The following is a 25,511-nucleotide window of genomic DNA, read 5'->3' as shown; positions in this document are numbered from 1 at the left end:
TGCAAAGTGTCTTCCCTCTGGGTAATTTGTGGGTTTTCCACATTGTAAGCAGCCTAGGTATATTGCAGACTGTATTGTTGCAGATATCCAATGCTTCTGCATTCGGCGGCTGTTTACATTATCATAGTTAGTTTGGTTTGATGATCATTATGGAGTTAGTTATATATAATTAAATGAAGTATAGAGTTTTTCATTGTATAAGAATGTATAGTTTGAGGAACTAACCTTTTTTTCTTTCAGATATTGAATTGTGACAGTGTCTTGGTCTGTTTGAGGATTACGAACTTGTAGAATTCTGTCTTGTCGATCTAGCAGCAGTTGGGTGTAAAGTTTTGCCCTGTGTATTGATTTTTGTGTTAAAATAGGTGATATGAAGTCAAATTTATTTTTCATAACTTATAAAAGTAGTACAGATACCATTCACGCAGAACATTAGCTCTATCACCCTGTGGATCGTAGATAATTTTACTGGTCATTCCAGTAGATAGAGAAAACCCTATAAGAAAAATATGAGGATCAGCCTATGTTCAATGCTAATAATTAGACTTATTGTTTAAAGTGGAATACTAACCTTGTATCCTACTGGGTTTAACTGATGTGAATCCAACCATTATGAACTTTTCAGCCCACACATTCAAAGTATCAGATGCAGTTCCAGCTAAATGATTCCATAAATTAACAATCACAGGTTGTGCATTCCTATTTCAATATGATATAAATTAGATTTGTTATATTTTGGTTATTGAATTGTATAATGATTTGAATATGAAAGAGATTGGACATAGCCTTACATTTGATCTGTTATAACAACCTCTCTAACATAGTCTTGGTGCCCATAGAAAGAGTCTACAAGCCGAGCTTCTTCTTCTAGAAATAATACTACACCTAATACATCTAGAAAGAGGATGCAAGTGTTAATAACTTCTGTATCAACATTTGTTTAACATTTATATTTGTATGTATCTGATATACCATATGTAGAGTCATCACAAATATCTTCTGTGAAAGTGGTTCCTTGTTTCAGTTCTGCAATAAAGTCGTGTTAAATACCTGATAGAATATATTCAAAATTGAATTGAAGCAGTACTCTATCATACCACATATTTCATCAAGAAAATGAGTTGTAGCAATTGTAGAGATTTGAGCAAAATCAGGTTCTGCATGACCAGTTCTTGGACATATTGGATGAATCACAGCTGGTGCTCCAAAAGCTAATTCATATGGAATTTTTGTAGCAGCAATCTTAAAATGTGGTGGCATCAGATTCACAGGAGCATTGATAATCTCATAATGCTTGTTCATTGAAAATTTTGGTCCAATAGTTTGTATCTCATCTTCTATCAAACGACCATGTATCAAAGTTCCCTATTTAACAATAAATATAAGTGTATGTGTTAAAAAGATATTGTTAAAATAGAAGATCTTTTAAAATTTTGCATGATAAAATTGATAAAATTAACAACAGAATTTATAATTTAATTTGCACTTGAGGTTATTATATTAAGTGGTATAGGTATTAATTATATGTTTATCTACTTATTTTTGTATGAAATTTGTCCTTTATTGCCAGAATACGAATTTGGTACTTAATATTCTAGTATATCAATCATTTTTATGATCAATATGCATAATTATATGGCTTTATCTATGTTGAAACTCATAACAGATAACTATATGGTGATTTTTCTTTTGATAATTATTATATGCAATCTGGTTTATAATAAGGACAAGGGAGGCTATGTATATGTTATTAGAATACAAATTACACCTTTTTCATCAATGAATAGCAGTGTTTGATAGAGAAAGTACAAAAAATACCTTTTCATCAGCAAATAGGTATGTTTCATAAAGTGTACCATCAGTAAAAGATTGATGCTGATTTCCAATGGTTACTAATTTCACTTGGATTCTGTATTCTTTACTTTCAGGATTTAGTTCTTCAATATACAACAATTCTGGCTTCATTTTTAGCTCTGTATTCAATAATCAAATATGAGATTAGGTAATGGATTGTTGGCATGCAAATTTGTTAAGAAATGTAATAAGACATAAGCAATATAAACATAGCAAGTTTAGTAGCATTTATTTTATAGTGTTACATTAAAGAGGAAGTAAATTACCTAGGTTTGTAGAGTATTTTGTAGCTGCCTTTCGTCTGCTTTCAGTATTATAATAGTGAATCAAAGAGTTTTTTTTTGTGTGTGTGTGTGTGTGTTTTTTTTTTTTTTTTTTTTGTAAAAGTAAATTTCTGATTTCTAAGGATGAACTATTTATAATAGAGAATGAAAGTGAATAGATGGTTTAGATTTAGTGCAAGTAAACCTATGGCTGATCTTTGTTGCATGAACTTTTCTATATATTGTTAATTATATTGGTCTGTGGTAGTGGAATATTTTGCAGAGAAGATTTTGATCTTTTTTTTAACTTAACTTTTGTAATAAGCATAAGACTATCATACCTATACTTTTTACTGTTTAGATTTGCATGTATATTAAGACTGAAAAAAAAAAAAAGAAAGGTTAAGTTTGCTTAGCTATGTAACTATTTTGTTGCTTCTTTAGATCAATGTTTTCTGTTAAGAAGTGTTTTTTAGATATTTAGTTTAAAAGTGACTTAATGGAAATCTAGTTCATATGGTTTGTCTAATTACATTCATAGATTACAATTCAAACTATAGCTATTTGTATATATAATATTGTCTGTAAATGTTCTTAGTTTGCTTGTTATTATTATACAATGAGTAATAGATGAAATTAAAATCATAATAAGAGAGAAGGGAGAGAATAACAGAGAAATAAAGAATAGGAGTAAGGGAAAATAGAGAGACTAAAAGCATGTAAGGAGAATGAGGAAAACAGAAATAAATAGGTGACTTGGTAAAGGCTAAGATTATATAGAAAGATCAAGGGTACAAGGAGGAGAAAGTGCATGAAGATTTAAGTTCTTTTAGGACATCATTATAGAATAAATGTCTTTTTAATGAATTTATAAATTATAAATTGTTATAAAGCAAAATCAACTTTCTAAGCTTTTAAATTTGTCAATATAAGCTAACTTTATATAATAACATTAGCTGAACCATGTATACTATAAATCAATAATATCAAACTGTAATAAGCTGCACTATTAATATAATTTAACATCATTTCATTAAAAGTAAAGTAATAAGAGCTTTCCTTTGCATTGAACCATAGAAATAGATGAGTTATCATAAACATCATATATTACACACTTACATATTTTAAGTATACAAAAGCAAAATATTCATGTTGCTAAATTAAAGGTCCATCAAAGCTAACTTAACTAAGTCAGTAACATGCATGAATAAGCATTATTCTTATAAAGTTTTCATCTTTCAAGTCATGCATGACACAAAATATATTTCTATCCAAAAAATTTCATCACCATTTTGCTAAAGTACTAAATATATTTTAATGTCTAACAAGCTATGTTACTTTATTGATGTTGCATATCCATAGTATCCACAATTTCAAGCTGGTTGTTGATTTTCACAACACCTCTTCGTGTTGTATTTATAGCTTCTGTTGCTGTAGACAGAGAAGTCAAGGAGCGTTTCTTTGGTGTTGCCTTTGTGGGAATGGCTTCAGTACCTTTTTTCGCCCCTTGTTCTTGATTGATAGAATCATCAAATTGCTGAACAGGGTCAAAAGATAAGAAATCTTGCATTGTGGAACCTGAAGCAGCAAAGTCACCAAGTATAGTAGGATTCCTATCTTTCTCAACACTTTTGAGCTTGGCAATATGTGTTTCAGTATACCTTTTCTTAGCTGGCTGCTGTGATAACTCTAGCAATGAGTTAGCTGTGGCCATATCATCAGTTTCTTCAGATTCTGTTGCCTTAACATTTTCAGAATTCGTAGTGTGTGATTTAGGTACTTGTATCAGTTCATTCTGACCAGAAGACAAGTTTCCTGCTTTTTTTTCTTCAGCATTGTGATTCTGTGCAAGTGTTGAAGACACTGACATGGAATTGCTATCGTTTTCTTTTATGCTGCTCACTTCAACTTTTATGTCTTTCAAACACCACTGAAGAACATTGTTTCTTGAAAGAGCTGTTGTTGGACCTACTTGTACCAGAACATGGCTGTCACAAATCTGCTGCTGAATTGAATCAAACATCTGAACATTTTCCTATGTAACCATTATCAATGTGACAATTATGTTATTCCATAAAAACAGGTAAAAGTTCATTAAATTATGAAGGCATTGCAGTAAGTATAAATATCTGAAAAATGCTTACAGAGTGTTTTATCAAATGAATTTTGTGTGCAGATATTCCAAATAGTTTTTCTGTGTCAGTCGTAAAAGTTGTGAAAGTCATTGTTCCTGAGTCATCTATGGCTTCAAATTTGAATGTAGCTCTGCAATGATATCAAGGTGAATTCTCTATATTAGTAATATATAGTTATGCTGCTGCATTGAAAAGTTTACAGTTCACATTTCTTACCGATATGCAGAAATGCTATCTTTTTTTTTGCAGTTGGCACAGCTAAACTCTGTCCCAACTGGAATATCTATGTGTTTCCCACAAGCTGAACACCCAATATAAGCAACAACATTTCTTAAATCAGCATCAGGTATTGTCACTTGTAACCAATGTCGCTCTTCCTGAAGTACATCACAATAGCATAAATAGACATACATATTAGTAGATGTTTTTGATAGAAAATAGTTGAATTGTGATCTGATCTTGAAAGTGGAGTATGTTTTACTTTTTTGGTTCTCAGACTCTGAATATCTATTGTTCTTGTATCTGTAGGTACAGAGCGCACCTGCAGTACCTTTGCCTGGCCATCTAGAAGCTGCTGAGTGTGAAACCGTGCCCTATATAGAAAGTTAATTACTATTTATTAAATTCAGTTATATCAAACATTAAGTGATATAATGTTGTTCTATACATACCATTCTCTAAGGATTTTGGCTTTATCCCCTTTAGGATCATATATGATCTCAGTAGACATACCAGTAGACAAAGAGAATCCTAGTAAAGAACTTTTAGAAGTTAATTTATGCAGATAAATACATAATATAGTTCACAAATTTGAATTATGAAATTAGTATTTATATTGATGCATACCTTTATGCATAGATGGTCTTAAAGCAGTGAAGCCAATCACATCAAAGGTTTTAGCATATAGGCTAATAGCATCACAAGCATTATCAGCTAAATCATTCCAAGTAGTTATGACAAGAGGTTGGTCAATGCTGGAAATCCAAAGACAATTTTAAATATAGTCTAAGATAATTTTCTATGAACAAGTCTGTATAAAGTTAAGATTATGTATAGACTTACGTCTGATCAGTTATCACAATTTTTCTAACATGCAACTCTCGGCCCTGATTAACATTGATAATTCGAACTTTATCTTCTACGTATAGAACAATGCCTAAAACATCTACAAAAACAGGAATACTAAGTATTTAGTGATAATGATGGATAAAGGAATGATCTTTTCCTTCTTGTCTTTGCTGTTTTCCTTTCTCTCTCTCTCTCTCTCTCTCTCTCTATATATATATATATATATATAATCAAAAGGTTAGATACTGGTTACCATATTTAGTGCCTGGTATTACAATACGAGGAATCGATTGTATAGCCTGAAACAGTGGTCCATCTGTTGTTCCTTCACACTTCACTTTCTGCACCACAGTTTGTCCTCCAAAACTCATCTGGAAAGGAAGTTCATCTGAATTGTTTCTCCATCGTTCTTCAACAAGCTTGATAGGAGCATTTGAAATGATATACTGGCTATTATAGACTATTGCTTCATTGAAGCTGTCAACTTGTTCCCCGAACAATGCTCCCTTCATTTTATTTCCCTGTAATTTACACTTAATCAACTACTATTGCTAACTTTCCTAGATGTAACTTTGATAGCAAACCTAAATATCTAGTCTATATGTATTTATATTAGTATTGAAAGCATATAATCAACTGAAGATAGGAAAGTACTTTTTCATCAATAAGTATCAAAGTCTGAAACAGAATTCCTTTTTTAGAAGTTTTTGGCCTTGATTTTTCTACAACTTTGACTTTAACACTATAATTCTTGCTATTGCTGTTTAACTCATTCAGATATACATACCCTTGTTCCATGATTATGTACCTACAGAATATAAACATGTATTTATATATGAGAAAACATGTTGCATTTATACATCACAATAACTTCACAATTTCATATAGACTGAATTTAAGTTGGTACTTTGCAAGCACCTTTATTTGCTGTAGATTATTGTAAATTTTGAATATAATTAATTTAAGTTTATATAGTTTTAGAAATTAACTATACTATAGAAGCAAGAAAAAAACAGCAAAGCATGAATATATGAGAAAAATCTAATATAAATGAAATCAATGAAAAGAAGAGGAAGAGTTATACCTTGAATATGCAGCAGTAATTGATAGTTAGAGAGCTTTGGAGCTTCTTGAAATACAGTCATGGATAATGACTCTTTTTTTATATATAGGCTGCACAAAAGAGAATAAGGACAGAGAGATGCACATGTGAGATGAATAATAAGTTGCATGTAAACACAGTTCAAAGATTTGTCCTCTTTCATATTCCTTAAGGCTGAAGGCATATGTCATATCTTGTAGGTTTCATTAGATCTTTCTTATACTTTGAAAAGATTTCATACTTTTATTTTAAAACAATAGTAGGCTAAAAGTTTCTTTAATTTATATATATTCTTTCTATTTTAATTGTTTTATTTAACAAGAGATATACAATTTTTATAACTGTTATATTACTTTAGGTTTATTGATGAAGCTACTGTTTGGTTGTTCTTCATTTCATAGCTAATTTGACTTAAGACATATATGTGTATATATTGTGATGCTTATATATGGATATTTATCTTTTTGTTTTTTCTTTGGTTCCATTTGTTTGTGTAGTAGATTACATTACATACAAAAAATATGCAACATTGCATATGTATCTTAAACAATAAAACAACATCCATAGTAATTCTATGACTACCTATAGTAAGGCAAACTACAAAATACAGCTGATTGCATTGACATTTCTTAACAAATCTCAACTAATCTTAAAACTTCATAACAAACTACATTTTTAACAGAAGTTGAAGGGAACTCTTCTGGAGGCATGGTAGAGAAAACAGTTACATCAGTTTGTTTCCTAGCTCGTGACAGAGCAACATATAGTTGTCCATGAGAAAAACAAGGACGAGGTAGATAAACAGAAACTCGATTTAGGGTCTGTCCTTGTGATTTATTTATTGTCATGGAAAAACTCAGTTTTAGAGGGAACTGTTTCCTTTCAAATTGGAAAGGGTACCTAACTGAAGCAGAAGGTCGGAGATTAATCCGTGGAATAAAAACTTCAGTGCCTTTGTATTGGCCTACCGCAATGACACACTGAACAGTATTTGAGAAAAAATTCTTGCAGATGAGGCGTGTCCCATTACATAAACCAGCAGAAGGAAGTAGATTTCGAAGCAATATAACGGGACAATTTTTTTTCAAAACAAGCTCATGAGGACTTAAACCACCAGGACATAGTTTATTCAAAAATTCCGTAGGATACACGTCACATGTATCACTTAGAATTGTGTCAAAACTTTTATATATAACAACATTACCGGGAAATTGTTGTATAAGTGAACTGTTGATAGAATCAACAATATCATTTAAATGAGTTAAAATAGCTCTCTCAGTGAACCAAGTTTCATCAAAATCTCCTTTATAAAACTCTGGAAAGACTGATGTGAAAACTTCTGATACAGGATCCACATTAGCTGCAAAAGGTTTAGAAATATTTGCAGGCAATTGAACATATGCATTTTCAGACTGCTGTAATTGACCATTTCCTAGAGCAAGTAAGAAAGAAGAGAATTCTGGATCATCCTTGGCTCTTTGATTCTGTGTCAGTTGGAATTTGATGAGCCGAGGCCATATATATGAAGTAACAATGCTGGATTGCACAATTTCCTTTTGATTCTTAAGCGGAACAACAGGTAATACTTGACGAAAATCACCTCCAAGAACAACCAATTTCCCACCAAACAGTTTGTTATTACTACATATATCTTGCAGTAATAGATCTAACGATTCTAAGTTACTTTTATTGGCCATAGAAGCTTCATCCCAAATGATTAATGTTGTTTCCTTCAAAAGTGCTGCTAGGCTACCTTGTTTAGGTACATCACATGCCAACGAAGCTTCAATATCAATCGGGATTTTGAACCTTGAATGAGCACTTCTACCAGAAGGAATGTTGGCTGCCGCAATCCCAGAAGTAGCTGTTGGCAGTACTATTTTATTCATTAACTTTATTTTTGCATATAAAGCATTATACAAGAAGGTTTTACCGGTGCCACCAGGTCCATCTATAAAAAATGCTCCAGATTTCCCTAGCTGGACATATTGCATTATTTGTGAAAAAGCAACCAACTGCTCACTATTGAGATGATCAATACAATCAATACATGACTGAGGTATAGGAGCATCTAGAGCATCAATAATGTCTTTCATACGCTGAAAGTCATCTTCTTCACCAAAACACAATTTAGGCAATCCTACAATTTTTAGTGATTTACCCATTGCTTCAAGATATTGCTCAAGTGACCTAATGGTCAGCTGCTTAACTTTAAGAACATTATCTTGATATTGATGTTGGAAATCTTCAGATAAAGATGTAAAATATTTACACCATAAAGAATAAGGGTCTTTTGGTTGACAGAATATCAGAATAGTTGCAAATAAACGGCGTAAAGCCATAGGCATGTGAGTTTCTTCTGCTTCTGACATAAAAGATCACCTATATCATCTTCCACAATTAATCCTAATTTTAAAGAAGCTTCCTGAAATGTAGGGTATAAGTGCCCATTCACAGTTCTGAGATTCTCAAAAGATGTTGGACTTCTAACATTTATTAGAAGTAATCTAAGAAAGAAATGCTCTCCTTCAGCTGGATAAACAAATGCTAATCTACCAACAACTATGATGTTTGCTTTTCTTTGAATCCACTCTTTGCTAGATGCATCCCATCGATAATGCTCACAAAATTCTCCATATAAATAACCCGTACCACCTTGAGACGAGTTTAGACATTAAGCAAAAATGGTTAGGCAACTCTATCACTCTGCTAATTCATTTGATCATTTGTTTAATAAATTCATTTTGTTTTCTATATATGTATTTTATAATTGTTCAATTAGTTAAGTTAGTTTCATTAGCTAAGTTAAATTTGGTTTTTAAATGTTAAATTAAATATTTTTTATCTATAGGTTTGAAAATCTGGTTAACAACTGGCAGAAAACTCTATCCTAAATATAACAGTTTGTATTATTGTCTAATATAAATGCAGTACGAATAATTAGATATCAAGAAAGTATAAAATTTTGTGCAAAGGGACAACAAAGTACATAAGCAATACTAACTTGCATATTAATAGTAATGTATACATACCTGGTATAACAGAATTGATTTTAAAGAATTAAGTCAACGGAGTTCTACGCCGCATACCATCAGAAACAACAGACTGTAGCCGTTCATGTGGCCTAAGCAAAATGCTCTGCATGTTCGGTAAATGTACTGGTAATGGAAGAACCGGAGGATACATTTCAAATAGATCGAAACCAAAAATTCTCCACACATCTTCGCACGATGACACCCACCTCCCAGATTGATACTGTTTAATCTCATCAACAACATTCTCTTTTTCAGGTACAATGTTGTATTGGATTCGATCATGACCTTTATACACATATTTATACAAATATTTGACAGCTCTGATAGTTGAACAGACCTCAACATTTATATGGCTATCAAACAGCACAGACAAGTATGGATTATATGGTATGACCCAACGATTGTCCAACTGAGCACCTCTTATTTTAACATGCTCTCCTGTGTTTTTTCGTCTGTATAAAGGATAGCCTTCTTTGTTTACAATGGTGTCATCAAACAACTGTTTAGGGTAACCAGATTTGCAAGATTCTGTATTCCTTGATCTGCGCATACATGAACATTTAGGATTCAAGTTTCCACATGGCCCATGCATCATATGTTGTAGTACTATTTTCCGAAGTACAGGAGCTGTAGTGGGAGGTATCTCTGCAGACACAAATCTATCATAATCTTCAATACTCTTCAGCTTGCACTCTGGTTTTAAGATAACCAGAAAGTGAGCATGTGGAAGCCCTCGTTTCTGAAATTCAACCACAAATATCATAGCTGCAACTTCACCAAAGCACTTGTTTTCCTTGATTTCTTTTTTCAAAGAAATTAATTTAGCATGAAAAATGCGTGCTACTAAATCAGGGCGATCTTGTGCTTGTTCATTAGGACCCAATTCATTTTTTATCTCAGGCCAGTTTGCATTACAAGTCATTGTTACAAAAAGATCAGGTTTCCCAAACTTGTGCACCAAATCCATTGCATTATAATATCTCTTTTTCATATCTCGTGGTCCTCCTATATAAGTAGGCGGTAGTATAACTCTACGCCCAACATTTGCTACAACAGTTTCACCACAATCCAGAGAATCAAGAACACCTTGATATAAATCAGCTCTGATTGTATCTTGATTCTTACGAAAGAAATCCAGCCTTGTATTTTCTATTTTGACATACATATCAACTATATACTGCTGTAAACATCTCCCTGCTCGAAGTAGCAAATTATTAGGCCTTATTTGTAATTTGTAAGCATAATATTCTCTAGCCGACACATGCTTGTCTGCTTTTGTATTCCATCTTGAAGAACACAAATTATTTCAAAAAACACAAATTATTATATAAAATGTGAACGTAAAATGTATATTAAAAAGATCTAGTATAAATCAATAGGTCAGAACATACGTGACTTTTCTTCTGCAAGTAACTCATCCTCAGTATGAACAGCACATGACATAATAGGATCAACTTGATTAGCTGATTGTTGTCTCCCTCCCCATGTTGTTTTCTTGAGCCCTTGAGTCCATCCACATTCACCTCTTGGAAATAAAATAGGGTATTGCAATGGATCATAACACCCATAAAAATGTTGAATGCGATGAGATTATGAAGATCTACCTTGAACAACAATATGAGGACTACTACTATGGCTAGAGCCTGAGTTATCTGGCCATATACCAGCAACTTCATCAACCGATGGAGCATTGTACACTCTTTGATCCAAAACTGTATCTTTATTCAGCACAATAGTTGTGGTTTGATCAATATAGCCACAACTTGGCATATGGATTATCCCTTGTGACATTCATCAATATAGCCACTATATCTTCCCTTACTTCTGGGAAACTTTTTGTGCGATTAGTACTTTCATGTTGACCATCATAGAAATAAAGCTGTAAATACTTAGCTTTCCCATCAGTAGGAAGTAAATCCGGAACAAAGTGATACATTTGACCATGCCCCTTAAACACATAAATTCCCTTGTGCGTATCAGAATCATAATTACCACCCAGTGAGCTGAAAGCAAATAAATTGTTGTACAACCGAGCATATTTCTTAAAATGAAGAGCATCTTCATCATCACTTGTAAAGAGTCTCTTTAACTCTAAGGGATATTCATTGACAGCAATTTGCACTTCTCCATTACCACAACAAAAATGCAATGTCTCATATGCAAACTTTTTAGCATTACATGTAGAACAATAATGTGGCAGAACTAATTTTGCAGGACCAATAGGCAATCGTAACCCAATCGTAGCTGCTGGAATTTCTACAAAACAAATAGTGCATTAATATACTAATATCATTCACGAACATGAAATAGAACTTTTTTGTGTAGTCTACAAAATGAATAGAATAGTTAATACCAATATTCCGAATAGGGTGTTGACTCTGTGTCTGCCTAGCCATCGTAGTCCTAGTAATAAAATGCAAAACAGTCATTTTTTTTAAAAAAAAAAAACAAGACAAGATTCATTTGATTGCTGTTCATAAGAAGGAGCTCAACATTAACTTGCCACTGCATTATATTATATATACCTCACAGGTTGCGACTGAGATCCCATTCCAATAACTTCGCTTCGTCTGCTTACTCGTGTTGTACGCCTAGTTACTCTGACATTGTGAGTAGTAACCTCTGAATCAATTCTCATGTTGAGCTCATCTACATCACTCAAAGCAGTCTATTCATAATCAACATCCATTTCAACATATCCATGAATAAATCTGAAAGTTTAAACTACCTGAAGTATTCACACGTGAAAGATTTGGACGCCTACGTTTGCTAGGCCTACTTTAGCAGGTAGTAGAGAGTTAGAAAAGTACTTATAACATTATAACACTATCAATACTATAAACCACAACTTTTGAAAAGTCTGTATATACCTCAAACTACTATTCTGTGTATTCAGCAACTCAGTTCCAGAATCAGGTTTTGCCATAGCTGCATTAATTACTATATCTTTAGTATCTCAGTCTATTTAGCAATTAATAGTATGTAGAGAATAACTAAAACTTTTAACAATCTTCAATACTATTATTCTACCATTACAATTCGCTGCCTCTTGAGCAGCACTTTGCCTACGCAATCTGCCAGTCCTACTGGTTCGTGCACTGTCATTATAAACACTATATGAAACAAATTCAAATATATATACACACTACAAAAGCAATCAATTGAAGTAGGCAACATTAAAACAAACATTCTTTTAAAAACAGACAAAACTTATTTGATTACTGTTCAAGAGAAGAAACTCTACATTAACTTGGCACTACATCATACTATAAATACCTCACAGATTGCGATTGAGTCCCCATTTGAATTATCCTGCTTCGTCTGCTTACTCGTGTTGTAAGCCTAGTTACTCTATCATTGTAAGGGGTAACCTCTGCTTCAATTGCCATGTTAACCTCATCTCTCAAAGTATTATTTTGTGTATTCAGCAATTCAGTTCCAGAATCAGGTACTGTCGTAGCTGGATTGATAATAATTATATCTTTAGTATTTCAGTCTATTTGGCAATTAATAGTATGTAGGGAATAAATAAAATTTTTAACTCTCTTCAATACTATTATTCTACCATTGGGATTTGCTGCTTCTTGAACAGCACTTTGCTTACGCAATCTACCAGTCCTGTTTGTTCATGTACTATCATTGTAAACACTTAATGAAACAAATCTAAATAAATATACACAATGCATAAGCAATCAATTGAAATAGGAAACTTTAAAACAAACTGCATATAGTAAGCACCTGATAATATTTTACTGCGACATGGCTGCTATTACATGCCGACGTCTACCTGTATTTGGTAAAGACCTTGACATGAAGCTCATATTAAAACATATTCATAATATCACATATTGAGCTATAATCAAAACAATAGTACCATAAATAAGGGTCTAATAAATAAATCATTGTAGCTATAACAATAGCACAAAAGTTATATTATATTATCTAAATAACAACAAAATTTGTTCGACATAAATTTTGAATAACCATATATATATATTCAAAAGTGTTTCATACAACCACATAGATGTAAACATAATTTATGATACATCATGAAAATTGGTATATAATTAAACATTCTTAACTACATATTACAAAGCTTTAATCCACAAAGATACATAACATAAGATAGTTGATATATAACTACATCAGACATAATGTATTTTGCTAACTAAAATTCTAGACCTATACAAATTTAATTCTTTTTGCTGCTACAGAGGAAATGCTAGTTTCAGACTTGGGTACACCCGAAGTCCCTGATAGCCTTTTCAAAACTAAAAGAGCAGGAGTGCTTGGAGCAGGAACAATCACAGCAGCTTCAGAATTATCCTTAGATAGAGTAGATGGACTTTCTGCAGCTAAGAAAGGTAACGGTTGTGCATTATATTTATGCCCTTTCTTTCGCTCTTCTACTGCTAAACAACTTTCCCTTTCTAGAGAACCTAAAACTCCTCTAAAACTTGCACATCCATAGTTTGCATCCACAATATCCAAATTATATAACTGCATAATATAATAAATTGTTTTCTTAGCAACCATTTGTACAGACTCATTGCTATCCACACACAATTCACTGAATATACACTCCATCCCACTCGTGACATAAACAGAAGTGACTATAAGCCAAGATATATAACCCTGCCCTTCTGAATACAATGTTTCTAAACCAGTTACAAGAACACCAGTTTGCCTAATGACTTTAGGAAGAAAGGCCACAAAATCAAGTGCAACATGTAGAACATCACCTACAATCTTCTTACTACAATTATTTGTTCCATTACGACATTCTACAGATTTGCGTTTTAGCCTATACAACTTTCCACACAAGTCATACATTCGCATTCTATCCATTGTGAAATCACCAACACACACACCATATTTCTTAATTAAAAAGGACACTGCTCTCTGAGCTGCATTCTCTTTAGATTCCTCAATGGTAACTGCTTCTCCATCAAACCAGAAAATACCACGCTCACCCTCAGTTCTTATATACACACATGAACTACACTTAACTGGATCACAGAATAAGTAGGCCTAGGGAAGTCAAGACAATCAGTGATCTGAACCAATAGTGGCTGGAAAGGGATAGAAATTTTTTCGCGTGAAGAAGATGAAGAGGCCATAACCTGAAAATGCCACATTTCTATAATTTAAGAAACTGACCTTATGAATATAAACAATATTCATGATAAAAACATACACACACATAACGACAAAAGTGAGTATTAACTTCACTAATAACCAGAACAATACATAATCTAAAAGTAATAGATAAAATGAAGCTACTATGTTTCAATTTACAACTCAAACATATACATGTAATCCAAGTTACAAAGAAAGCAGTGCATGACTTTTAATATTAATATACTATTCCAATTTAGCTATTTGAAAGTTTAGATGACAAAAAGCCAAATATACTCTCAAGAAAAGGTTCTGATTCAAAGAACCTGTTTCCAAAGCTGTGATCAAGTTATCATATTTCAGGATTTCCCAATGCTAATCAATCCCTACTCCATAACTCACGTTATTCAAATCCCCTTCTATTTCCACCCGCACCAGCCTACCTACATAATTTTCCCTAAAGACCACCAATCCTCTAGCCAACCGTGACAACCTCTTTTGCTCCTTTACTCGAAACTTTACAAAGTTCTTTCGAAAGAGAAGTACTCCAAGGATGAAGTTCAAAACACTTGATTACTAATCCTTGGAATAATTCTGATTCCAGAGAACAGTGTAAAGCTTAGAGTGAATCGGCAAAAGAGTTTGTCACTGTTAGCTGGACAATAATTGATCAACAAGGATAATCAAATAGCAAGACTGGTAAAAGTCAAAAAAAAGGAAATTAAAAGAACTTGAATAATAGAGTACCAAGAGACAATGAAAAGCAAACCACATGAAAATAAAAACCTAAACACTTTTATGGCACTTAATCTTTTAAGAATCAAATGCATTGCATTTTTTTTAAACTTGGAAGAAGCCATCATGATGTGAACAACATTCTAATATCAATATGAAACATCAAATGATTGATTCAGATAAATAAATGGCTTACTTGCAGCCTAATATTGCAATAGTTAATTTCTCAATATTTCCCCTACTCAATTTATTTTGTTTGTTATATTATGACAGGATTTCCCAATGCTAATCAATCCCTACTCCATAACCCACTTTATTCAAATTTCCTTTTATTCTCACTCGCACCAACCCACCTAAATAATTTTCCCTACAGAGCAATTATCCTCTAGCCAACACTGACAGCCTCTTTTGCTCCTTTACTCAAAACTTTGCACAGTTCTTTTGAACAAGATTACTTCAAGGATGAAGTTTAAAACATTTGATTACTAATCCTTGGAGTATTTCTCATTTTAAAGAGTAGTCTAAAGCTTTAAATTAAATGGCAAAAGAGTCCGTCACTGTTAGCTACACAACAATTGCTCAATAGGGATAACCAAATAGCTAGACTGGTAAGAGTCAAAAACAACAAGGAAATTGGAACAACCTGAATAATGGAGTAGCAAGAGACAAAGAATAGAAAACCACATGTGAAGCTTAAAATCACAACCTAAACAATGGAATAAGAAGAGACAAAGAATGGAAAACCACATGAAGCAAAAAAACTCAAACACTATCAACCCACCATCAAAGCTATATCTTATCTTAAACCAAACACATCTACTGAAAATAATAAGAGAGTATAAAAGCCACTACTATTTCTTACAATTAATCACTATTACTAAAACTACAAGCACAAATAAATACATCTAATGCAATGAACGATGAAGCCAAAAATTTAACCACACAAAAACCAGAAACAATCTCAATATACATAGCACAAAAACTTACCAAAAGAAGTACTTCAACCACAGCAATAATCACTATAATAACTTCCAAAGGATGAACAAACCTAGTAAAACCACAAAGCAATCGAAAGGAAATTAACAAAAAATACAGAACAACTGGAAGATTCACCATAAATAGAAGGAAATCAGAAAAACCAATAAATGATACCTTTTTACGGTTCATGCAAACAAAGAGCTCTATCAAAATATAAACTGCTGAAATTCTTTGAGTGTAGTATATAACAAGACTCATGCATGTATGTATTTTAAGTTAACCTAAAACCACAAGCAACATAAAGTACAACTCACCAAAGCTACTTTTTCAAGAATTCCTAATTTGACAAATCTAAGGAATATTTTAATATTACTATATTTTTGCACTTATAATATTAAATCTCTTACAAAAATATTTAGATACAATATAGTAATATACAATCAAACACTCAATATCAGAGTATAGTCAATTACAACTTTAAAACCAAAAGCATACACACATGCAAAATTAATACTGATCATCACTTCTATCTATATCACTCGTGTAATATCCAAATTAATAATTAAACATTATTAGTCTCTCACTCATTAACAAAAGGGGAAAAAACAATAAATAAATTATTACAGATAAAAACAAAATTAATAACTCCTACTAATCCAAAATAATTACAAAATATAATTCATTAACCAAAAATAATTACTCCCAAAAATGAAAAAACGACATTTCAAAAAAATTACACCCATAATTAAATACACCCACAATAAAAAAACACAAAATAAATTAATTACACCCACAATTACAACCACAATTAAAAAACACGAAATAAATTTATCCCATAATTAATTGATCGACATTTATTAATATTAATAAAAGCAAAAAACACAACAATAAAAGCACAATGATTGCTCCCATAATCAATTCAACCAAATCAAGCAAAAAACACACAACAAAAAGGATGATCCGAAATGGAAAAAAAAATAAAACAAAAAGAATAATAACAGAGAAAGACAACAAAGATAAAGTAATATGGAGAGAGAATAGAAGAAAGAGACAAAAAGAAGAAACAAAAAAGAAAAGAAGGAAGAAGCACGTGACAAGGGCAGAAATGACAATCCACTTTCCTAAGCTACAGTAGCAAACTCCTCACATTCATAGAAAGGGTTTGGATAACATTTCTTGCCCTTCTTTGATCTTTTCCAAAACTTCAATATGGGAATGTGGGTTTTTAGAACCTCTAATAACATTAGTGTTCTCTTATATATCTCTAATTCTACTATACTCATTATGTTTTTTCGATGTGGTACAAGTTGTGTAACATCAGATTAATATTTTTATAGTTTGTACAATTATACACATTTACTGATATAATACATACTATCAACAGTCTAATATTAGTAATATACATAACATTTTATTAATTATACAATCTAAATTTGCTTTATTTTCTCATAGAATTGTAATACTTCGTAATTTAAGTAAAGTAATAGTGTGTTTTTAGTTTAATGTTCTTGTATATTAGAAATTAAACCGAGCTACTCGCGAGCTTTTCGAGTCGAGTAGTAAGTTGCTCGACTCGACTCATTAAGGTCCCAAATCGAGTTCGAGATCGAGCCAAGCTAACACGAGTTGAGTTTTGGTCGAGTCAAGCACATGTAGCTCGCGAACTAAATTGTCTCATAATCACACCTATAGGCCACATGGTGTGACCAATCACTTATAAGAATTTGTGAAATAATTAATAAGAACAAAGTTAAAAAGAAAAAAAGGTTTCAAAATTAAAAAAGTTAAAAAGAAAAACAAAAATCTAAAAATAAAAATTTTATCAAAAATGGGGCGTTCCGAGAATCGAACTCGGGACCTCTCGCACCCAAAGCGAGAATCATACCACTAGACCAAACGCCCTTATTGTTGTATAATATTTAACAATAAAATATTTATATGTATTAAGTATTTAATTAGCTGTTTTCATCAATTGTTTGTGAAATAACAAATAAAAATGGCTGAAAACTGCACCAAAAACCCTTCTTCCAAAACCAAAAACCCTAGAAATTAGAACTAAACCAAATCCCCATTTTCCCCCAATTTTTTGTAAACAAGAAAAATCAAAATGGTTTGGTTTCAATGTGAAGATTGTGGGGAAAATCTCAAGAAGCCTAAACTCCCTAATCATTTTCGCATGTGCTCTGCATATAAGGTTTATAAATCTCTCTCTCTCTTTTTTTTTTTTTTTTGAATGTTTTTGTAATTTTTTCTGGAAATTTACTGTGATATTTTATTTGAAGTAATGGGTTTTTGACATTTGAATTTCTGGAACAGTTATCTTGCATCGATTGTGGGGAGGTGTTCGATCAGCAGCGTGTTCAATCTCACACTCAATGCATAACTGAAGCTGTATGATTTCATTACTGATATTTAGCAAATTTTATTTTTATTGTTTTGGTTATTTTAATGGGTATTTTCTATTAATTTTATTTTCAATGAAGATGGGAAAAAATGGTAGATTAATATTGGATTGAATTAATTTGCTGGAATTATAAATTGGGGTTGGTTTTTCTGCTTGCAATTGCATTTAAAATATGATGGTATTGGTTATTATACATAAGTTAGTATTTGTGATTTTTCGTCGACAAGGAGTTAAGGAGATGCAATGTATGGCTTGAAATACTCTCATTTTTCGGAAAGGGAATGATTGTGAAAGCGAATAACCAAAAACGAATTGCTTTTGTATGGTTTGAATTACTCTCATATTTCGGATTTCATTAGGAATAGAGAAATTGTTAGTGAGACGAAGTGACTTTAGACTGAGTTTAGGAGTCTTACATACCAAGAGTTATGTTCAAATTAATATTATTCCATGGATTATTTGAGTTCTATGTATATATTTTTATTTGGAGTTCTATGTATTTTTATACCAAGAGTTATGATCATTTTTTCCCCTTTGGAGGCATTCGATTAAAATTTTACTTATTCAAACAACTGATGTAAGGCATGCTCTTTAAAGGCTTTCTTTTACAGTGGTGCATTGCTAATGAAATGTGATTCATGGTTGAAAGTTTCTCTCTTGCCTTTTAATGGAATTATGGAGAATACATTGCCCTCATCTTGGCCTTGTTTGGTTTTTTACTTGTCAGCTTTTTGATTAATATTTGGCCTTTCCGAGTGTTAGAAATAATCTGTTTGGTTAATGAGTTATTAATTGGATTTGAAGCCATCATTTTGGAGATGTTTTATCCTTATAGCGTTCAATGCCGTGCTTAAGTTCTTTTTTATAGTTCAGGGTGGAAATTCATTTCAATACGTTGTGTTTTTCAGGAAAAGTATGGTCCAAAGGGTCAAGCAAAAGCTGCAAGTGGTACACCTGCAAAGCCAAATATTGATAAGCCAAAGCCAGATGTTGATATAAATATTGGATTATCTAATCGATATCCATGGTTTTGCAGGTGCATCTTTTTTTAAAATATGTTTGTAGAGGCCTTCTCTATGCATGTGGATAAACCAATATTAATTATTAGTTATTTAAAGGCACCTGTTAGCTGAGCTATGATCTCAACTTTACCTTGATGGTTTTGCCACACAATGTTGATCTTATTGTCCTTTTATTTAGTGTTAAGACAAATGCTGCAAGGTCTTGCCCCAATTGTTTCGTCTCTCTTGTCCATAATATGAGACCAAAGTTCAGTTTAAGCATAACTGTGTGTACATAGTGATGAAGATGTTCAGTTTTTAAGTTGAGCTAACATCTTTTAATAATAATTATTATTATGGAGAGTATCAGTACCCTCAATTTTCCTTCTTGCTTTGTTGTTGGATCATCAAAATTCTTTGAAGATTGGCTTACACTCTTACGTTGATAATGAACTGAAGCTGTTGTCTGAAACTGTGATTTGGTTTTATATAAGGAACCTTTTCTCTTTTTCAAAACTTGCCGAATCAGTTTCTTTGGTACCATTATTTATTTATTAACGCTTACATTTGATATGTAGTCTTTGCAACACCAAAGCTACTAGCCAGCAGGCTTTGCTTTTGCATGCTGATGGAAAGAAGCACAGAGCTAAAGCCCAAGCCTTTACTGCAAAACAACAGCCTAATCCACCTGAGGAAGGGGCTGTAACCAATAAAGACTCTACAGAAAACACTCCCAAAACTGAAGTTCCAATTGACAAAAGTATAAAGGATTCAAATGAGGCCTTAGGAAATGATAATTCTTCAGCTGAAAATGGGAATGTTTCTGTGAAAAAGAGAAAAAAAGACGCATCTATTGACATGGAAAAATGTGCAAATGGAGCAGTTAATGGTTTTGTTACTCAAGAAGAAGCAGAGGAAGCACCTAAGAAGTCAAAGAAAGGCAGGAAAGACTCAGAGGTTAAAGGTACAGAAAAGAAGAAAGCCAAAAATGAAGCAAAGGAAGGTGAGGGAGGCACCACTGGTACTGGAAAAGAAATTAAGTGGAAGAAGCTGATATCTTCCGTGCTTAAATCTGTGAGTATCTGTTCTGCTTTCTTTTTGAATATTTCTATAAACATTTTCATATTGTGTATGGTTCATTGCTTTATTTTGGGACTAAGGCTTTGTCGTTGTTGCTGTTGTTTTATGGTTCATTGCTGAAAAAAAAAAGCTATGTAGTAATTTCTAGCAGTGATTTTAAACTTTTACTCATATTCTGGATGCACAGTCATTGAGGATAAATAACTAAGGTATGCACTCATTGAGGGAAAAGATAGGAAATGATGGGAAGGAAAGAAGGACCGAAAGAAGTCAAATTTTAGAAATATTTGCAAAGAAATGCACCTATTGCACCAGAGTACCAGACCATCTTCCCCTACCTCTCCTTCCTCCCTTTTCCTCCGTCCTTTTGATTCAAGGTCTTATTGTTAGAATGTTAGTTTGTTACTGGCTTTTGTATCAATTGTGGTCCTGGCTCCTAGGTATAACCATATTGGATATAATTTTCACTCTTCAGCTACCTACTTTAAGGTGATAAATTCAATTATGAGCCATACAAGTTTTGTGAACCTTCGTTCCATTTTGGCATTTGGCAATCCATGTATGAATTGATACTGACTTTTAAATTAAAGTATTTAGACAAAGTCTTGTCATGGCTATAGTCATCTCAATTAGGAGAAGTATAGTAATATTTGAATTCCAGGGTGTCACAATAAGCAAGTAAAGTTGGTAAAACTTGGAGAGTATTTCATATGAAATATTAGATGAATAGATGATTAATTTCCCAGTAGCTTTGTGAAACTACTGAGTCTGAATTTTAGGATGCTTTGAGATAAAGCAAAGATACAGGATCTTTTGAGTCCAGCCTCTCCCTTGACTCTTCTATTTATTCATAAATGTTAAATTATGCTTCACTATGTCCAAATAAAGTGTTTTCCATCATTGATCTAATCAGGTCACTTTTAGATCCCATCCTGAATATCATTGGATAATGTTGAGTACTGTGATCTTTGGGTAGTAGATATCATGTTATATTTTTACCTTTGTGGCTGTACTGGTGTCACGATGTTTGAACTATAATTTTCTGTACTGGGAACAGGCTCCAGATGGAGCTCTGAAGATGAAGAAACTTCCAAAACTGGTGTCGAAAAGCCTCCAGGAGTCTGGCATTTCAATGAACGATATTGAATTTAGAACTACCCTTGAAGAGAAGGTGAGATCATAAGATCTTTTAACAAGTCTTCTTATGGTAGAGAAGCTGTCAACAATCTAATACAAGTAGTTTTATCCTGCAGGTTAATTCAAGCTCAAAATTTGTAGTTGATGGCAAGTATGTAAGATTGGCAGTTTAACAGTCGATGTTAATTATTGGAGCGATACATAAACTGGAGAAAACAGTAGACTTTCACCCAGAAACCTGGTATGCATTCATTGGATGAGTATTCTTTCTTCTGGAAGAAGCAATTCTAAGCAATTTTGTACTAGACTAGAATCTAAATTTTGTATTAATGACTACATTGAACACTGAGAAGTAATTGAAGATGTTATAGATCATGTTTTCTGTTTGCCACGTTGAAGTACCTTTGTTGCTGTACTGGTTTGTTTCCTATGTACCGGGAACAATCTCCGGATAGAGTTCTAGAGATGAAATTACCAAAACTGGTTTTGAAAACTCTCCAGGAGTATAGCATCTCAGTGAACGCTTGTGAATTTAAAACTAACTGCGAGGACAAGGTGAGATCATAAGATCGTTCAACAGGTCTACTTATAGTAATGAGCAAGCTGTCAACATTCAACTAGATTTTTATCCTGCAATTTAATTTGAGCTCTAAGGGTCTGTTCACATTTACTGAGTTAAACTGAACTGAATTGATTGGAGCTGAATTGAACTGAACTGGTTGGAGCTGAACTGAACTGAATATTTTATGAGAGAGGGAAATTAGGAGCTGAACTGAACAGAAGTAAATGTGAACATGCCCTAAATCTATAGACTAAATTTGATGGCATGTAAGGTTGGTAGCTTAACATTCGATGTCTAGTATTGCAGAAATATATATCGTACTATGTTGCTAGAGTTCCCAAGTAATTCCACTAGACGTTACCACCAATTAAGATTTGCTTCACTCTTGTTTTTCTCTTTGATGACTTTTGATGTTTTTGGTTTTGCTAGTAGAAATTGGGATGAGAAGTGTCAAGGTTTTCCCCCACAAAGTAATTTACCAAAATTTTGTTTTAATTTCAATCTTGCCTTTCTTAAGATTTTCTTGCTTTTGTTCTTCTTCTGAATATCACTAGTGTTCTTATTATAGATCAATGGGAAATGGGAATTTAGAGTCAAAATTTAAGAGTTCGACCCAAATATTTGCAATGGGACAAACAATTAGTGACGGATGGAATACCTTATGTTTAGTGTTTTTGTAGTGTTTTCTTTATTTTGTAGGACTTGGCGTATTTGGATGCATATTCCTGTCCTTATTGAAGCACCACAAGGAAGCTAAAACTTCGTAGAAGATAATTTGACTGACACATACATTTACTGAGATAATATTGACTATTTGTGTCTATATTTTTGTATTAGAATGTAAATCGTGACTAATACAAAGATATATCAATCAATAACTATATACTAAAAGACACTCCAGCAGTGACACGTGTCATTTTCTGATATGTCCTCAGTTTTTTTTTATTTTTTATTTTTTTTTGAATAAATTTCAATTAAAGAAATAAATCTTATTTACAAAAATTCCATAACCTTACACAATATAATTACTTAAAATAAAAAAAAAAATTGACATATCTTTAACAAAAATATTTATATAGCTATAAAAAAAATTCTTAACATAAATTTGCTCATTTTCTACCTCTGTTAATATCTAACATATCTTTCGTAATCCTTTATTTTCCTCAAAATTTGTCAACTATATTTTTAGAAATTTTTTTGTTTATAAAAACTAATTATAATGATAGTTTTATAATGGTTATTGAAGATTACCGTGCATGGCACGGGAACTAACCTAGTTACATAATAATATGTGGTTTTTATAAATAAATCCTTAGTAAAAATCAAGTTAAGAATAGAAATTTAGAATATAAATAGTGCAAAAATCAAACTATTGCATTAATAAAAAAAAAAAAAAAAAAAAAAAAAAAAAAAAGTGTAATATAAAATATAATCCATGGGCTTTTTGGAAACTATATTATATGAGTACATAAAATTCAAAGTGCGTGTGCTGGTGGAACTATGTATCATCATCTTATTGTAGATTAGTCTACCCATTTTCTTTTCAAGTTTTTAGTCAAGTCTATGTCCAGGCCTCAAAATATATCATATACTTGCTATTATTACTTCTACTATTTATTTTATTGTACCATCTAATTGATTTTTATTTTATCTAGACCCTGTTCACTTCACCTTAAAAAAAAGTAAAAATAATTTCAATTCAGTAGAAATAAGCTCAGTTCAGTAAAATTCAGTTATCTTAAAGAAGAATTATAATAGAAAATCTGTAAAAATAATTTTAGTTCAGCAAAAATAATTTCAGTTGAGTAAAATTAATTTAAGTCCAGTAAAATTAATTTAAGTCCAGTAAAAATAATTTAAGTTCAGCAAATATAATTTTGTTTCAGTAAAAATAATTTTAGTTCAGCAAAATTAATTTGAGTTCAGTGAAGTTAATTTCAGTTCAGTAAAAATAAGCTCAGTTCAGTAAAAATGAGCTCGGTTCAATAAAATTCAGTTATCTTAAAAAAGAATTATAATAGAAAATCTGTAAAAATATTTTCAGTTCAGCAAAAATAATTTCAGTTCAGTAAAATTAATTTAAGTCCAGTAAAAATAATTTAAGTTCAGCAAATATAATTTTGTTTCAATAAGAATAATTTCAGTTCGGCAAAAATAAGATGAAGTGAACGGGGCCTTATACTTATTGTTTATCATTTTGACTATAAAACTCATTAACTATTATGGTAATTATTATAAACATTTGATATTTTGAAATTTATACATTTATAAAAATAATCTCATAATAATATATTAAATTTCATGCATAATAATCTCATAATATTATCTCGAATTGCTTTATACAAGAATTAGTCAAAGTGGATTTTGAGCTGTGCAAGTCAATATGATAGTGCTTAAAATTGGATTAAGTAGAAATTTGAAAAAGCTAACAACAATAGATTTTGAGCTGTGCAAGTCAATATTTTGAGCTGTGCAAGTCAATATGATAGTGCTTAAACTTATAAAATTGTACTCCGTAAGATTGTAACATGTTCCATCCCACATTCCCACAGATAAATTAGACTTTCATCTCAAACTGCATGCCCCATTTTCTTGTACGTTTTGAATGTTTAGATTTACTTACTCTACTCCTTTAATGGTAAGGTTTATCTCTCCTTGTTAAACTTGTGTCTTGGCCCAAACTTATTTTATAAGTTTAAAACTCTTCACTTATAATAAGACTAGGGGAGTCGCGCGTGTTATAATCGATGTTTATGGTTGAGTTGTAATAGCTTGTCATGACACCCAAAACTTACCGGGTAGGCTTTTGAATACATAAACTAAGAAGTAATTTGTTGATAATCATACCCTTACATAGGTACAAAAATGTAACACTTAAAAATATATAAATACTATTCACTTTTTAGTTGTAAGTTTTTTATGGTGTAAAATGACTAAGAAGTAATCCGTCACTTTTAGTTGCAACACTTGAAAATATATACATTTTTCATGTTTTTTTTTAATAATTGATCTTTATTTTATTGACTTTTTTTGTTGGGC

General features: G+C 31.9%; 5 protein-coding genes and 1 non-coding gene across 8 annotated transcripts; 1 reads left to right on the top strand and 5 right to left on the bottom strand.

Annotated features, from left to right (window-relative positions):
• Positions 1-3,271: 3,271 nt before the first annotated feature.
• LOC110715838 lies at positions 3,272-5,047 on the bottom strand. Its single transcript, XM_021894455.1, has 5 exons — positions 4,924-5,047; positions 4,734-4,845; positions 4,469-4,629; positions 4,262-4,382; positions 3,272-4,152 (listed from the first exon to the last, which is right to left on the bottom strand). Exons 1-5 carry the CDS (start codon positions 4,980-4,982, stop codon positions 3,457-3,459), a joined length of 1,149 nt encoding a protein of 382 aa, XP_021750147.1. The 5' UTR covers positions 4,983-5,047; the 3' UTR covers positions 3,272-3,456.
• A 2,004-nt stretch (positions 5,048-7,051) lies between these two features.
• Positions 7,052-8,794, bottom strand: LOC110715862 (ATP-dependent DNA helicase PIF1-like). Its single transcript, XM_021894483.1, has one exon. The coding sequence runs from the start codon at positions 8,792-8,794 to the stop codon at positions 7,052-7,054; it is 1,743 nt and encodes a 580-aa protein (XP_021750175.1).
• A 688-nt stretch (positions 8,795-9,482) lies between these two features.
• LOC110715861 lies at positions 9,483-13,184 on the bottom strand. The gene is made up of 11 exons (XM_021894482.1): positions 13,180-13,184; positions 13,023-13,075; positions 12,734-12,917; positions 12,488-12,570; positions 12,294-12,385; positions 11,983-12,125; positions 11,811-11,860; positions 11,309-11,713; positions 11,062-11,175; positions 10,849-10,980; positions 9,483-10,651 (listed from the first exon to the last, which is right to left on the bottom strand). The coding sequence occupies exons 1-11, from the start codon at positions 13,182-13,184 to the stop codon at positions 9,483-9,485; spliced, it is 2,430 nt and encodes an 809-aa protein (XP_021750174.1).
• A 275-nt stretch (positions 13,185-13,459) lies between these two features.
• LOC110715963 lies at positions 13,460-16,599 on the bottom strand. 3 transcript variants are annotated; one of them, XM_021894581.1, is made up of 3 exons: positions 16,463-16,599; positions 16,298-16,358; positions 13,460-14,580 (listed from the first exon to the last, which is right to left on the bottom strand). In XM_021894581.1, exon 3 carries the CDS (start codon positions 14,303-14,305, stop codon positions 13,640-13,642), a length of 666 nt encoding a protein of 221 aa, XP_021750273.1. In that variant the 5' UTR covers positions 14,306-14,580; positions 16,298-16,358; positions 16,463-16,599; the 3' UTR covers positions 13,460-13,639. The 3 variants fall into 3 exon arrangements, with proteins under 3 accessions (XP_021750273.1, XP_021750272.1, XP_021750274.1); XM_021894580.1 differs by lacking the exon at positions 16,463-16,599 and having other exon boundaries at positions 16,298-16,452; XM_021894582.1 differs by lacking the exon at positions 16,463-16,599 and having other exon boundaries at positions 13,460-13,957; positions 16,298-16,452.
• Positions 16,600-18,118: 1,519 nt separating this feature from the next.
• TRNAP-UGG lies at positions 18,119-18,190 on the bottom strand. The gene has a single exon. It is a non-coding gene; the product is annotated as a tRNA-Pro (tRNA).
• Positions 18,191-18,302: 112 nt separating this feature from the next.
• LOC110715923 (UBP1-associated proteins 1C-like) lies at positions 18,303-22,325 on the top strand. The gene is made up of 6 exons (XM_021894541.1): positions 18,303-18,482; positions 18,605-18,679; positions 19,601-19,728; positions 20,272-20,767; positions 21,831-21,944; positions 22,027-22,325. The coding sequence occupies exons 1-6, from the start codon at positions 18,396-18,398 to the stop codon at positions 22,081-22,083; spliced, it is 957 nt and encodes a 318-aa protein (XP_021750233.1). The 5' UTR covers positions 18,303-18,395; the 3' UTR covers positions 22,084-22,325.
• Positions 22,326-25,511: the final 3,186 nt, after the last annotated feature.

Source organism: Chenopodium quinoa, unplaced genomic scaffold (genome assembly GCF_001683475.1).
Source record: "Chenopodium quinoa cultivar QQ74 unplaced genomic scaffold, ASM168347v1, whole genome shotgun sequence".
NCBI classification, from domain to species: Eukaryota; Viridiplantae; Streptophyta; class Magnoliopsida; order Caryophyllales; family Amaranthaceae; genus Chenopodium; species Chenopodium quinoa.
The sequence above is the reverse complement of the archived record's forward strand: the minus strand, read 5'-3'. Positions and strand labels throughout refer to the sequence as shown.